General features: G+C 38.9%; 3 protein-coding genes across 4 annotated transcripts; 2 read left to right on the plus strand and 1 right to left on the minus strand.

Annotated features, from left to right (window-relative positions):
• Positions 1 to 1,171: 1,171 nt before the first annotated feature.
• On the plus strand, positions 1,172 to 5,942 carry LOC105390731 (carboxypeptidase Q). Of its 2 annotated transcripts, none has more exons than XM_011568877.3 (3): positions 1,172 to 3,299; positions 4,360 to 4,489; positions 4,843 to 5,942. In XM_011568877.3, exons 1-3 carry the CDS (start codon positions 3,082 to 3,084, stop codon positions 5,935 to 5,937), a joined length of 1,443 nt encoding a protein of 480 aa, XP_011567179.3. In that variant the 5' UTR covers positions 1,172 to 3,081; the 3' UTR covers positions 5,938 to 5,942. The 2 variants fall into 2 exon arrangements, with proteins under 2 accessions (XP_011567179.3, XP_011560390.3); XM_011562088.3 differs by lacking the exon at positions 1,172 to 3,299 and adding an exon at positions 3,384 to 3,865.
• Positions 5,943 to 6,298: 356 nt separating this feature from the next.
• On the minus strand, positions 6,299 to 7,156 carry LOC105390730 (exosome complex component RRP40). The gene has a single exon (XM_011561848.3). The coding sequence runs from the start codon at positions 7,043 to 7,045 to the stop codon at positions 6,335 to 6,337; it is 711 nt and encodes a 236-aa protein (XP_011560150.3). The 5' UTR covers positions 7,046 to 7,156; the 3' UTR covers positions 6,299 to 6,334.
• Positions 7,157 to 7,273: 117 nt separating this feature from the next.
• LOC105390534 (probable RNA 3'-terminal phosphate cyclase-like protein) lies at positions 7,274 to 10,943 on the plus strand. Its single transcript, XM_048622783.1, has 7 exons — positions 7,274 to 7,684; positions 7,846 to 8,031; positions 8,216 to 8,385; positions 9,091 to 9,225; positions 9,513 to 9,683; positions 10,151 to 10,385; positions 10,444 to 10,943. The coding sequence occupies exons 1-6, from the start codon at positions 7,393 to 7,395 to the stop codon at positions 10,355 to 10,357; spliced, it is 1,161 nt and encodes a 386-aa protein (XP_048478740.1). The 5' UTR covers positions 7,274 to 7,392; the 3' UTR covers positions 10,358 to 10,385; positions 10,444 to 10,943.
• Positions 10,944 to 11,603: the final 660 nt, after the last annotated feature.

Consider the following 11,603-nt stretch of genomic DNA (forward strand, 5'->3'; position numbering starts at 1 on the left):
AATTATAGTATTCTATACGCCAATATGGCCGACATTGAAGTATTGTTAAGTTTTACGAAAATATTTTTTGGTTTGGATTTTGAGCATGTGTCCAATGAAGGGTACGGATGAATTTTGAAGTCAGCTGTATGAGTGAGGCACATGAATCATGATTTATGATCAATCAAGGAAATCCTCGCAAATAATCACAGTATAAAAGCAATATGTTTCATGGTGAAATATGTTTAGTTTAATCAGTAAATTTGAGAATTCATTTACATCCTGTACTTCGCCTTTTTTGCATAATTATAATGTATACGTTGTTTACCCATGTTAATGAAAATTATGTGACTAATAAGTCTTATTTTAATAGTTACTATACTATATACTTTTATGCGATTAATTGAAAAGTTTTATCGAATTTCTATAATTTCATGTATTTTGAATGTATTAAGTTTTTACATTACATTTTATTAACATGAACACGGGTCACAACTTACTTAGTTATAAATAAAGTATAGATATATGTAAATATAAAGTAATAAATGCGGATGTTTATCACACAGAAGGTCGCCCTCAACCTGAAGGCCTAGCACGGGGCCCTAGAAGCGCACGCCTAGACGTGACAAAAGTTGTCCGTCGCGCTCGCACTCGAGGCGGCGGGATATGAGTGAGCGCGATGCAAACCTTTTGTCACATCATGATGCTAGCCCTTCTGGTATACATAAATACGATCTGTGTTACACCGTGGAAACCACCATGGATGCAAGGCGGCCACTAGCAGAGGCCTATGTCCAGCAGATTTAATACTAGTATATTATTCTACAAACTCTTGATCTCCTATAAATATTTAAAATATATTTTCGTATTTCAAAAGATGTCGGCGGCCAGTGTTAAATATGTAAAAATAACTATTGAATAATTACTTAAGTGTAAATAGTGTTATTAATTATGTATACTATGTCTTATGCAATGATCTATATAGTACATTATATGTAAGAATATTTTAACAGTAGAGCTATCTCAAATTTCTTATTAAATACAAACTTAGATTTGAATAACTTTGATAAAATAGATAGTATAAAGTTGTGTATATTGTAGCATAGTTATCCTTATTTCGAATACTGTACATATAAATTATAAAAACGCATTCCTTCTAAATAATTTCTAATATTGAAATTTGAAATTGTAGATCTAATATTGATCGTTTTAAAATTATAAATGCAAAATTGTTAATAATACTAGATATTCAATTTGTGTTCTGGTTCCAACGTGCAGGGAATATTAGTGAGGTACCAGATCACTTTATTAGGAAACTTATATTGTACGTTGTTAGTGAACAAAATTATTTAAAGTTACCATAAAATTTAAAATTTACGATCATTTCAATTTGTATTAGACTTCTAAACACTTTTTCATAAATAACAAAAAAATATTCTTAACAGTTATCGGCAAAATGCTTTGTTAAATTATTCAAAAAACCTACCCAACACTGTGATAGTTTGCATGAACTATGAAACTAATTTTACGTATTCTCGCATACAAAGTGGCGCCTCTACCGGAACCATGATTAAACTTTAGAAGGATTTATAATGTAGAGGACAGAAGGAAACGTAAACTTATTTTCATTATAACTATTCAACAGTCGGAACCAAAGTGCTGATATACACGATTGAAGAATAATATTTAGACAAAATGCATTTGCCCCCACCACCTTACGCGGATGACCTCAGTTATTGTAAGAAATTATTCTGGTCACAGTTTCACTCCTATTAAATTAATTAATTACTTTAAATAAATGATTGTAAGATATATCGACCAAGCATATCATGGGCGCAGCTGGAATGATCCAGGCGAGGCCCACGATGGCTTGGTCGAGGAGTAATTTAAGGCCACAGTTATATGTACATATAGGGAGCGGTGGCGTAGCTTAATCAATTGTAAATTAAAACAGATACTTATTTATTCAATCGAATTTTATTTGAAGGCAAATCGTGGAAGCATTCTGCATTTTTTCTCTCTTATGTGTACATTTTAGCAATAAAATATTGAAGGAAGGTATAGAATGCTACCAGGGTTTGTGGCAAGCAATGTGTGCTGATCGTCTTGTGACGGCAATAAAGATAGATTTTTAATTCGACTAGCAAATATTACGATTTTGACCTATCGGATCAAAGCTGTCAAGTAAAACTAAATTTAAAACAATTGAATCCAAGGTTCCTGATAACTTTGATAACGCCCGTAAATTGAGATCAATGATGCAAATGGCAGATAGACTCATGCTATCTCGTTCTTACCGAACGATCCTTCCTACTTACGTTTCGTCCGCCATTTTCATATGATATCTTTATTCACGGCTGTTATACCGATGTTGATATCGGTTTTGTAAAGAGAATTAAAAATCTTTCTCCAAAGGTGTGAGTGTACACAGGTATTGAGATGTAAGAGCGATTAGGATAGTTGCATTTGCCAAAATAAATTCTCCCATCACTGTTTATGTGTTTCGTTTGTAATCAGTCAATTCCAACCATTATTATTATTATTACTACCCTTGTGGTTCTTGTTAATTTTATTTCGGGAGAAAGTAGGGTTTTCCTCTCCCACTACTAAGCCTAAATACAACTAAAAGGTTTTTAAATTTGAGAGTATCGATACGATGTATGGTATCATAATTTAGCTCAAAGATCTCAATAAAACAAAAATACCAGAATAAAATAGAATAGAATAGAAAAAATACCAGCATTTCTGTTAAGTTCCAGTGTGAAATCTCTACATTATATTTATGTCATGTCAATGAACCGGAGACATAATAATTTGCTATGGCACAATAGCACATTCCCCATTCTTTTGTTTCTTAAATATCTATTTACCTACCTTGATTCATATTGTACATAAATTCATGTTTGTTAGTTATTTAAACTACCTAATGATAATGAATGGGCCATTGTTGACACAGGAGTGATCAGTTTAAATGAGATAATAGACGCAGAGTCGCCCAGTTGGACCTTGGCAGTCGCTCGCCGGACGACTATTCTATACATAGGCACATCAACTAACTACTTTGTAAACTAAAGCGCCCAGTTGCATTCTAAGCACCATACGATGTCGCGACATCTAGAGGTTGCTATATTCGTGTGGTATACAACTGTGTTGTTAGTTTCAGCTAAACCTAAACAGAATGTGGTGAAATCATATTCGGAGTTGCACAAATGTGAGCTCAGCGAAGAGCTTAAGACTGAGATAGCATCGTACGACAGTGTGGTGAATGATATTATAGATTTTGCAGTTTCTGGACCGTTTAAGGGCAGGGCCTATAGTGAGTAAGTATGAATTAACTTTCAGTTTAAGTATATGGACTTATGTAGTTATTTACAGTTATCTAGGTATGCCTAACACTCGGTCTAGTATGTGAATAAAATTTATAATTAACAAGTCGCAGTTTCGCTTAACTATATTAGAACATTACATTGCAATATTTATTACTAAATGTTTTAATAATACAAAGGTCACGTTTGAGATAACAATGGTTTGTCACGGGAAACACTAGTTAACCACGAATGAACTCTGTGAGTTCAATTTCTTGTAAGTAGAACTAATAACAACAGATAAGATATACCTACTGAACACAAGTAACTAATATTAGTTCCTATTTAGTTGGTTTCCTATTTGAACGTTTCAAAATGAAGTTAACCGTTTTAGCAGTGTTTTTAATCTTGCGTATATTGCGTTTGACCGACTCGGTAGCGATTATTAACCGATATGACAGTAGTAAACAATGTGTTATCGGTAAAGAGGTGCAGGAGGAAATAGCTGCGTACCAACCCGTAGTGGACAACATCATACAACATGTGACTAACGGGGAATTTAAGAGCAGAACTTATAAAGAGTAAGTTTATTAACTACCTATGGTTATTGGTTATGGTGGTAGGTAGGTAATTACCTAATAAACTATCTTTCATAATATAATCTTGATAGTTAGGTAGTTAAGTACTTATCCAAAGCCTTGTTTATTACACACAGGTAAACAAATTCGGTAGTTTATTGAAAATCTAGTAATGATTCTCCAGCCTATATAAATTTAGTAGTAAATAAATTTATTTTTTCTTCAATGGAGACCACGAACAGGCAAACGCAGCGTGGGACGCCTTCCTGCCCGCTAGACCGAAGGCGACGACTACTATATTACCTACTCTGTGGCGACGACCTTAGGTAGTCGGTAGTGGTTGGATGAGTAAGGCCGAGGACCGAGTGTTGTGCTCTCCTTGGGGACGGCTTATGTCCAGCAGTGGATGATTATAGGCTGATGATTATTATGAATGATGCTCTTCAATGGATGCTTAATTCCAGACTAGTCTCAATCTCTACTTCTATATGTTTCAGACTAGAGAGATTCATAGACACGTTCGGCCCGCGCCCCTCAGGCAGCGATGTGCTGGAGCGAGCCATCGACCACGTGATCAACATCACGCGCGCCGAGGACGTCAAGGATGTCTACACGGAGGAAGTTGAGGTGAGGAGGTGGATAGTAAATACAGTGGGGAACATCGTAGTATTGTTACTGCGAGGGGTAGTACGAAGCTGCTACAATACCTGCAGGGTTTTTTTGCGATATCACCGTAGGTATGTTGACCTAGCACCAGGAATATAACTGATAAAATTGCACCCTGTTTATGTTTCGCATTAGAGATGCGATGATGCGACGCTTCGGCCTCTGCCAGGCCGTTATGTATTCACTGGCCCCTGACCGAAAAGTGATTGAATTGATTTAGGTACCTACTAGAAGCTGGAAAGCAATTCAATTCAATCACTGAAACCTTGCTGTACCTACGTATACGCGGGCTCATAATTTTCTTATATCTCCAGGTCCCCCACTGGGTCCGCGGCCATGAGTCAGCGGAATTACTGGAGCCGCGCCGCAAGTCACTTTCTCTCCTGGGCCTCGGCACCAGCGTCGCCACCGCTCCTGACGGAATCACCGCTGAGGCCATCGTGGTCACCAGCTTCGACGAACTAGATGCAATGGATAACGATAAGGTTAAGGCAAAAATTGTAGTCTACGACCAGCCTTATGTCTCTTATGGGGACACAGTGAGGTACCGGTCTCAGGGTGCCTCGAAAGCGGCAGCTAAAGGAGCAGTCGCGGCCTTGATAAGGACTATTGCACCGTTCTCGATATATTCCCCTCACACTGGCATGCAAAGATACAGCGATAACGTGACCAAAATACCGACAGCCTGCATTACACTCGAAGACGCAGACTTCTTAAGCAGACTTTATAAGAACAAAGAGAAAATCGTCATCAAACTCGTCATGTCCAGTACGATGGACACAAAGACGTCTCGAAATACTCTGATAGATGTGAAGGGAACGCAACACCCCGAGAAGCTGGTGATAGTGTCGGGCCACATCGATAGCTGGGACGTGGGTACGGGCGCCATGGACGACGGCGGCGGCATGATCGTGAGCTGGGCGGTCCCTATCATCCTGAAAGAACTGAACTTGCGACCGAAAAGGACCATCCGATCCATATTCTGGACAGGAGAAGAGCTGGGTTTAGTCGGCGCCTTTGCGTATGCCAAGAAGCATAAACTGGAAAATGACAACATAAATTTCGTAATGGAATCTGATGAGGGGACTTTCAAGCCTTTAGGATTGACTGTCGGAGGCTCGCAGCACGCTCGTTGTATCGTCGCGGAAGTTCTGAAGCTATTCTCGTCTATAAACGCGACGGCGTTGGTCGAGGAAGACTCTCCCGGGTCTGACATAGTGGCGCTAGTGTCGCAGGGGGTGCCTGGCGCGGGGCTGCTGAATGCCAATGAGAAGTACTTCTGGTTCCACCATTCTGAGGGAGACACTATGAATGTGGAGAATGCTGAGGAGTTGGACCTGTGTGCTGCGTTTTGGACTGCAGTCGCGTATGTCATCGCGGATATGTCTGTGGATATACCGCGGAAGTAAATGGTGTTATTAGAGTTCCTAAGAATAAATGTTGTTTGTAATTTGTGTTTTTCCTTTTATTACATACCTGATTCAATTATGTCTACGTTTAGTTTGAGTATGAAAACAGAGATACTGGTACTCGAAATATGTATTATTAATATACCTACCAGATACCTAAAAGTATGCTTTACAATAATTATGTTATCCCTGAAAAGTTGTGAACTACATGTAGGTATTGGTTCTATTCCAGATAACTTCTCACAGAAACTATAGTTAACTACCATTTTTGATTATATATTGAGGTAGGTACATTAATTTAATTACTTTGTGAGTTGCTAAAAATGTATATTATGTGGGAGCTGAAATTGAAAGCAAGCAATGAGTTGAAAAATAATCTATTTACAATTACCCTATATTACGAAACATGTCCAGCTAATATGGTAGCAATATTATTACACATACTCTTAATTTCTTGCTCACTCAGGTATTCAGAGCCTAATATGGCATTTCCAACAGCTATAGTCTCTCTCATAGATTTAGCTTTGACCCAGATGCGACCATTCATGCCGGCAGCTAGTTCAAATGGCCATTCATTCTTGATTGACTCTATTAGTGGGCATGAAGCGCTCAAGATCTTTCTGACTAAATTTAGCGAGCATTTGAATACAAATCCTTCATTTAAGACACCTAGTCGGCCTTTCTTGCCGTGTGAGTCTACACAGACTAGTTCTGGCTCCATGTCTTTGCTGGCAACCAGCATTTTGGCGTACACGACGTCTCCAACTTGCACTTCCGGTCTGTTTTTCTTGGTGGCGCCCTCGAACGAGAGGTAGGAGAGGGACGCGGAGCAGCTTCCGCCGACATCCACCCTGAACACATCTCCTGCCTTCTGCGTCACTATCCCGATCACGTTCTCGCCCCGAGCTGGCACGTACCGCTTCTGGTGACTATCTACCCAGTATGTGTTCGGGTTTTTCTTACGCAGGATGCCTGCCTTCGTCATATACACTTTATCAAACTCTTTTCGGAGGCCGGGGCCGAGAAGCACCCTGCTTTTTTCGCCGACACTGACGATTTCATCGCAGTAATCACCCGGGAGTACAACGTCACCGATAGATACTTTCATTGTAATGTAAGATTTTCAAATTTCAGCAGTATAAAATGGATTTTATGTGAATTTTAATAAAATAAACTAAATTCTGGATAACCCACGTTTGTTTGTTTTGACAAGAGTTAATCTGTGCATGTGACAGATACTGTCAAAAACTAGAATATCACCTGATATCACCAGAGAACATTCACCATAGACCATTTGCTCTGTGATGGCATCACAGACTATGATGTTGAGACAAAATGACAGATGTCAAATCGCACTCATGCTGTTTTCTAGTCTCACGTGTTTTTTGTTATGATTGTAAATAATTGGAAATTTACTTGTTATTTGTATAACTAGAGCACCATAAAAATACTAAAATGCCCGCAATACTTCAGAACGACGTCCTAGTATACAAAGGCAGCAATTTCTTGCGTCAGCGGCTTTTATTAGCCACTTTGAGTGCACGTCCCGTTCGGATCGAAGAGATTCGCAGTGGGCACGATGATCCCGGGCTGAAGGAGTACGAAGTGAACCTGATCCGGCTGCTGGACAAAGTGACCAACGGCACGCGGGTAGAGCTGAGTGAGACCGGCACCTCCTTGTACTTCCAACCTGGTATTTTGATTGGAGGCCAGGTCTCGCACGACTGCTGCCCCCAGAGGGGTATAGGTTAGTATCTGATGTTGACTAACTATAATAGTAACAGTCATGCGTATGATGCACAGAAAAATATGAATCTTTCTTCTTATTGTGTAGTTTATTTGTGTACAGACAAATTCAAAGTATTAGTTGAGCATAAATGTTAATATCAGTAATTTCTGCTCCTCCAGGTTACTATCTAGAAGTGCTCCTGGCGCTAGGTCCGTTCTGCAAGGAGCCTCTCAATGCGGTGCTGAGAGGAGTGACACACAGTGACCTGGATGTCTCCGTGGACAAGATCAAGGCAGCTGCACTACCCATTCTACTCAAGTTTATTCTAGTTGATGATGGGCTGGAACTCAAAGTTGTTAGAAGAGGTACATTAGTCACATAAAACTGTTCTTGAATCTGTAATATATAAAAAAAAAACAAAGAGACATATTGAGGAACCAATATACTTTTAGTACTGCATCTGGAATACTAGTTTTTAAACTCTGTAAGCCAAATAAATCATCAGTACCTATTAATATTTTTATCTTTAAATTTTTTTCCATTATCCAGGAGCCCCTCCCCTAGGTGGTGGTGAAGTGGTGTTCCGGTGTCCTGTGAAGCGCTACCTGAGACCCTTGCAGTGGACCAAGTGGGGGCTCGTGAAGAGGATACGAGGAGTGGTCTATGCACTCAGGGTCTCACCCACTATGGCCAACAGAGTGGTTGAATCTGCTAAAGGGGTAAGAATTGTTCAATTAGATTCATCATCATCATCATCATCTCAGCCATAGGATGTCCACTGCTAAACATAGGCCTCCCCCAATTAGATTCTTTTAAAGTAATTTGAATAAGAATTTACAAAAAAAGCATGCGTTGTAGAGTGGTGGTGGCGTAATGGATAAGGCCTCGTCCTCTCAATCGAGAGGCTGTGGGTTCAAATCCAGTCCTGTACCAATGAATTCTTTCAATAGTGTTTTCAATTATACAGTTTAAGTACAATAATACCATGTGCTCTTACGTGATGGAAAACATTGTGAAGAAACCTGCACATCTAGATTCTAGATGTATATCCTAAGTGCATTGTACTTATCCCAAAACGGCGATATGGTTCGCAACCTATCACGTGTGTACAAATGTGCTGCGAAAAGTGGGTCGCTCGCTTGTGAGCCACCTCTGATACCCCTTCGGGGATTACAGTCGTGAGTACATATGTATGTAGGTATGTATGTACGGTGGCCTGCGCCTAAAAGTATACAGCTACCTACTGTACCAGCTACATCTGTTATAAATCCGGGGACGTGTTGTGTGTGATGTGTGTAGCAGTGGTGTTTATGTGGATGTGCTTGAGCAAAGTGTGAGCTTGAGATCGTACATATTTACAAAAAAAACTATTTTAACATTTTTCATATTAATTTTCATTAAAAGAAAATGTTTTATGTCCTCAGGTAATGTTAAAGTTCCTGCCAGATGTGTATATCAACACAGACCAGTGTCGCGGGGCCAATGCTGGCAAGAGTCCTGGGTTCGGCATCAGCCTGGTTGCAGAGACCAACGAGAAGACATTCTACTGTGCTGAGGCAGTAAGTGTGATTTATATCTCACTGAGGGCACAAAATGATTTTTTTTATTTGTTTTATTTATTGTGGTTACATTCATTGAAAATTCATATTTTCTTCTGTATATACTGTAAATCTACACTGCATTTATGCTTCACTTAAAAACGACGTAGGTACTTGGTATTAATTGGTGTGCTTAGCACCAATACTAAAACTAACTATGAAGTCCAATAATGGGTCCTTTAAACCCTGTTCTCCACATACAAATCAGACCATATCAATAACAATCTAACCTATCCCTAAACCCCCAGAAATCCGCCGAGCCCGGGCAAGGCGAGACCTCCCTCCCCGAAGACCTCGGCGTGCAGTGCGCGCGGCGTCTCCTGGATGAGATCTACCGCGCCGGCGCGTGCGACAGCAGCTTCCAGTGGCTCATGGCGCTGTGGATGGCGCTCGGGCAGAAGGACGTCAGCGAGTGTGTTGTGAGTTGTAAAATAATCTGTCTATCATCGCGAGCGTTGGATTAAACGCATAAAAATTACTAATATCATAATGTCAATTGTCAGCCCCAGTATGCATCGTCCGCCGCTGGACACAGGTCTCGCTAAAAGAGTGTTAGCGCCGTTTCCGGCCACTGAACCGTTTTCTGAATTCCCCTTCTCCTATAGCACTTTTCGACGAAAGCTCTGTTCGACGACGGGTCGTCCACTGAAATATTGCTTCTTGGGCCTGAGAAGCAAGTTTCAGCAGTGGTCGCCAGTCTAAAGCACGGTCGCTAAGCACAACGTGCGATCGTGACGGCACTATTACTGTGCGCGTGCCACAGAATCAAATATAAAAAGGCCAATGCCTGTTTTTAGCTGTGCTCAGCGACCGTGCTTTACAAGCTTTTTTACAACTTTAATCTTGTATATATAATAAAAAAATATATATTAATCCTTTTTCCCAGGTGGGACCTCTATCCGACTACACGATAAGCTTTCTCCAACACCTGAAAGAGTTCTTCGGTGTGATGTTCAAGCTAGAAGTAGAAAGAAGAGAAGAAGACGAGGAGTCTGATGATGATGATGATGACGACGCGGTGGCGACCGCGCAGAAGATCAAAATGACGTGTGTTGGCATCGGATACATTAATATTAGTAAACGGACTTTGTAAAGTGGAAATTGAGTTTGTATTTTAGAAGTTCATATTCATATTCATTTATTATTGCAACTATGTTGGTATTACACTGTTCCTAACAGTTAAGGCAGAGGAGTTGGTAGGAGTGTGAAACATGATGTTATGAAGACTAAAACTAGATTGAAATAATTGTGGATAACTAAAGTTCTGGATATACTTAGATTTCATTGGACTAAATTCTATTCAAAATATTGATTTAAAGTTAATGTCATAAAATATATGGACCAAAAAAACAAAATAAATTTTTAGATTTTTATTTTTATAATAATCTTAGCATAATCTCTTACAAAATAAGCTTAGAGCTAAATAATTTAGTACAGTCTATTTTAAGCCAAAGCTTGCATTATTTTATCAGCATTTTCTCTTTAGACTGACTGTACCGCAAATAATTAAGGCACATAATGATTCTCGTTCGCTATTCTGGTAACAAGTTGGTATGTTTTATAAAATACGAATACGTTACAAAGCTATAAGTAGGTGAAAGTACAGTTCAGCACATCTAAGATATAGCTACAAAAGATCTAATGTCTCTAGTTGAACATAACACGTGTGATAGTGCTTATTTTAAGCACTATCACACGTGTTATGTTAGTAGTGAAATAGAAAATATTTTCCTATGTTATCATTTATCATAGGTCACACGGTATCTATTTATATTATACATAATATTTAATTATGATTTTTTTTCACATTACGATCAAATTCAATATTGTTTTATTTGACTTAGAATAGCATCTTAAAAGAGTAGAAAAGATATTAAATATTAAACATTTCAGTCGATATAAAAACGCCATGAGATGAAATAGTACGATTCTATATGATATTTATAATGATTATGAAATCTGAAGTCTTAGCAGAACATAACATAAAAATAAGTTAGGTCCTAAACTATGTGAACATTTTCAAAAATAATAATATAAATATGGATGTAAAAAGTGCTGACTTAAATTTGTGTGATATCAATAGAAAAAGAAGGTAAGCCATTTAACTTTAGGTCAAACAGAGGGACAGACATACAAGCCTCTTTTAGTCGGTGATTAATTTATACAACACCAAACAAATTATTTTTCCTATTCAGGGCAAGTCAGCGTTCTCAAAGCGATAGCAACATTTTATTTTTGTTCAACGACTCGTGGTCACACACAGGTATTGCTTTAAAATCTCCCAGTTGCCCTAGAATCTAGATAGATCAGGCTGGCTCTCCCTCTCGATTTTTTTATAT

The sequence above is a fragment of the Plutella xylostella genome, chromosome 8 (genome assembly GCF_932276165.1).
Source record: "Plutella xylostella chromosome 8, ilPluXylo3.1, whole genome shotgun sequence".
Classification (NCBI taxonomy): Eukaryota; Metazoa; Arthropoda; class Insecta; order Lepidoptera; family Plutellidae; genus Plutella; species Plutella xylostella.

What these genes read in the sequence shown, in the direction of transcription:
- LOC105390731 (XM_011568877.3), top strand. Translation starts at nt 3,082, where the DNA reads ATGTCGCGACATCTAGAGGTTGCTATATTCGTGTGGTATACAACTGTG. An exon ending in AAGGGCAGGGCCTATAGTGA is followed by an intron (nt 3,300 to 4,359) that starts GTAAGTATGAAT and finishes TATATGTTTCAG; the next exon opens with ACTAGAGAGATTCATAGACA. An exon ending in TCTACACGGAGGAAGTTGAG is followed by an intron (nt 4,490 to 4,842) that starts GTGAGGAGGTGG and finishes TTATATCTCCAG; the next exon opens with GTCCCCCACTGGGTCCGCGG.
- LOC105390730 (XM_011561848.3), bottom strand. Translation starts at nt 7,045, where the DNA reads ATGAAAGTATCTATCGGTGACGTTGTACTCCCGGGTGATTACTGCGAT.
- LOC105390534 (XM_048622783.1), top strand. Translation starts at nt 7,393, where the DNA reads ATGCCCGCAATACTTCAGAACGACGTCCTAGTATACAAAGGCAGCAAT. An exon ending in CTGCCCCCAGAGGGGTATAG is followed by an intron (nt 7,685 to 7,845) that starts GTTAGTATCTGA and finishes CTGCTCCTCCAG; the next exon opens with GTTACTATCTAGAAGTGCTC. An exon ending in CATTCTACTGTGCTGAGGCA is followed by an intron (nt 9,226 to 9,512) that starts GTAAGTGTGATT and finishes CTAAACCCCCAG; the next exon opens with AAATCCGCCGAGCCCGGGCA.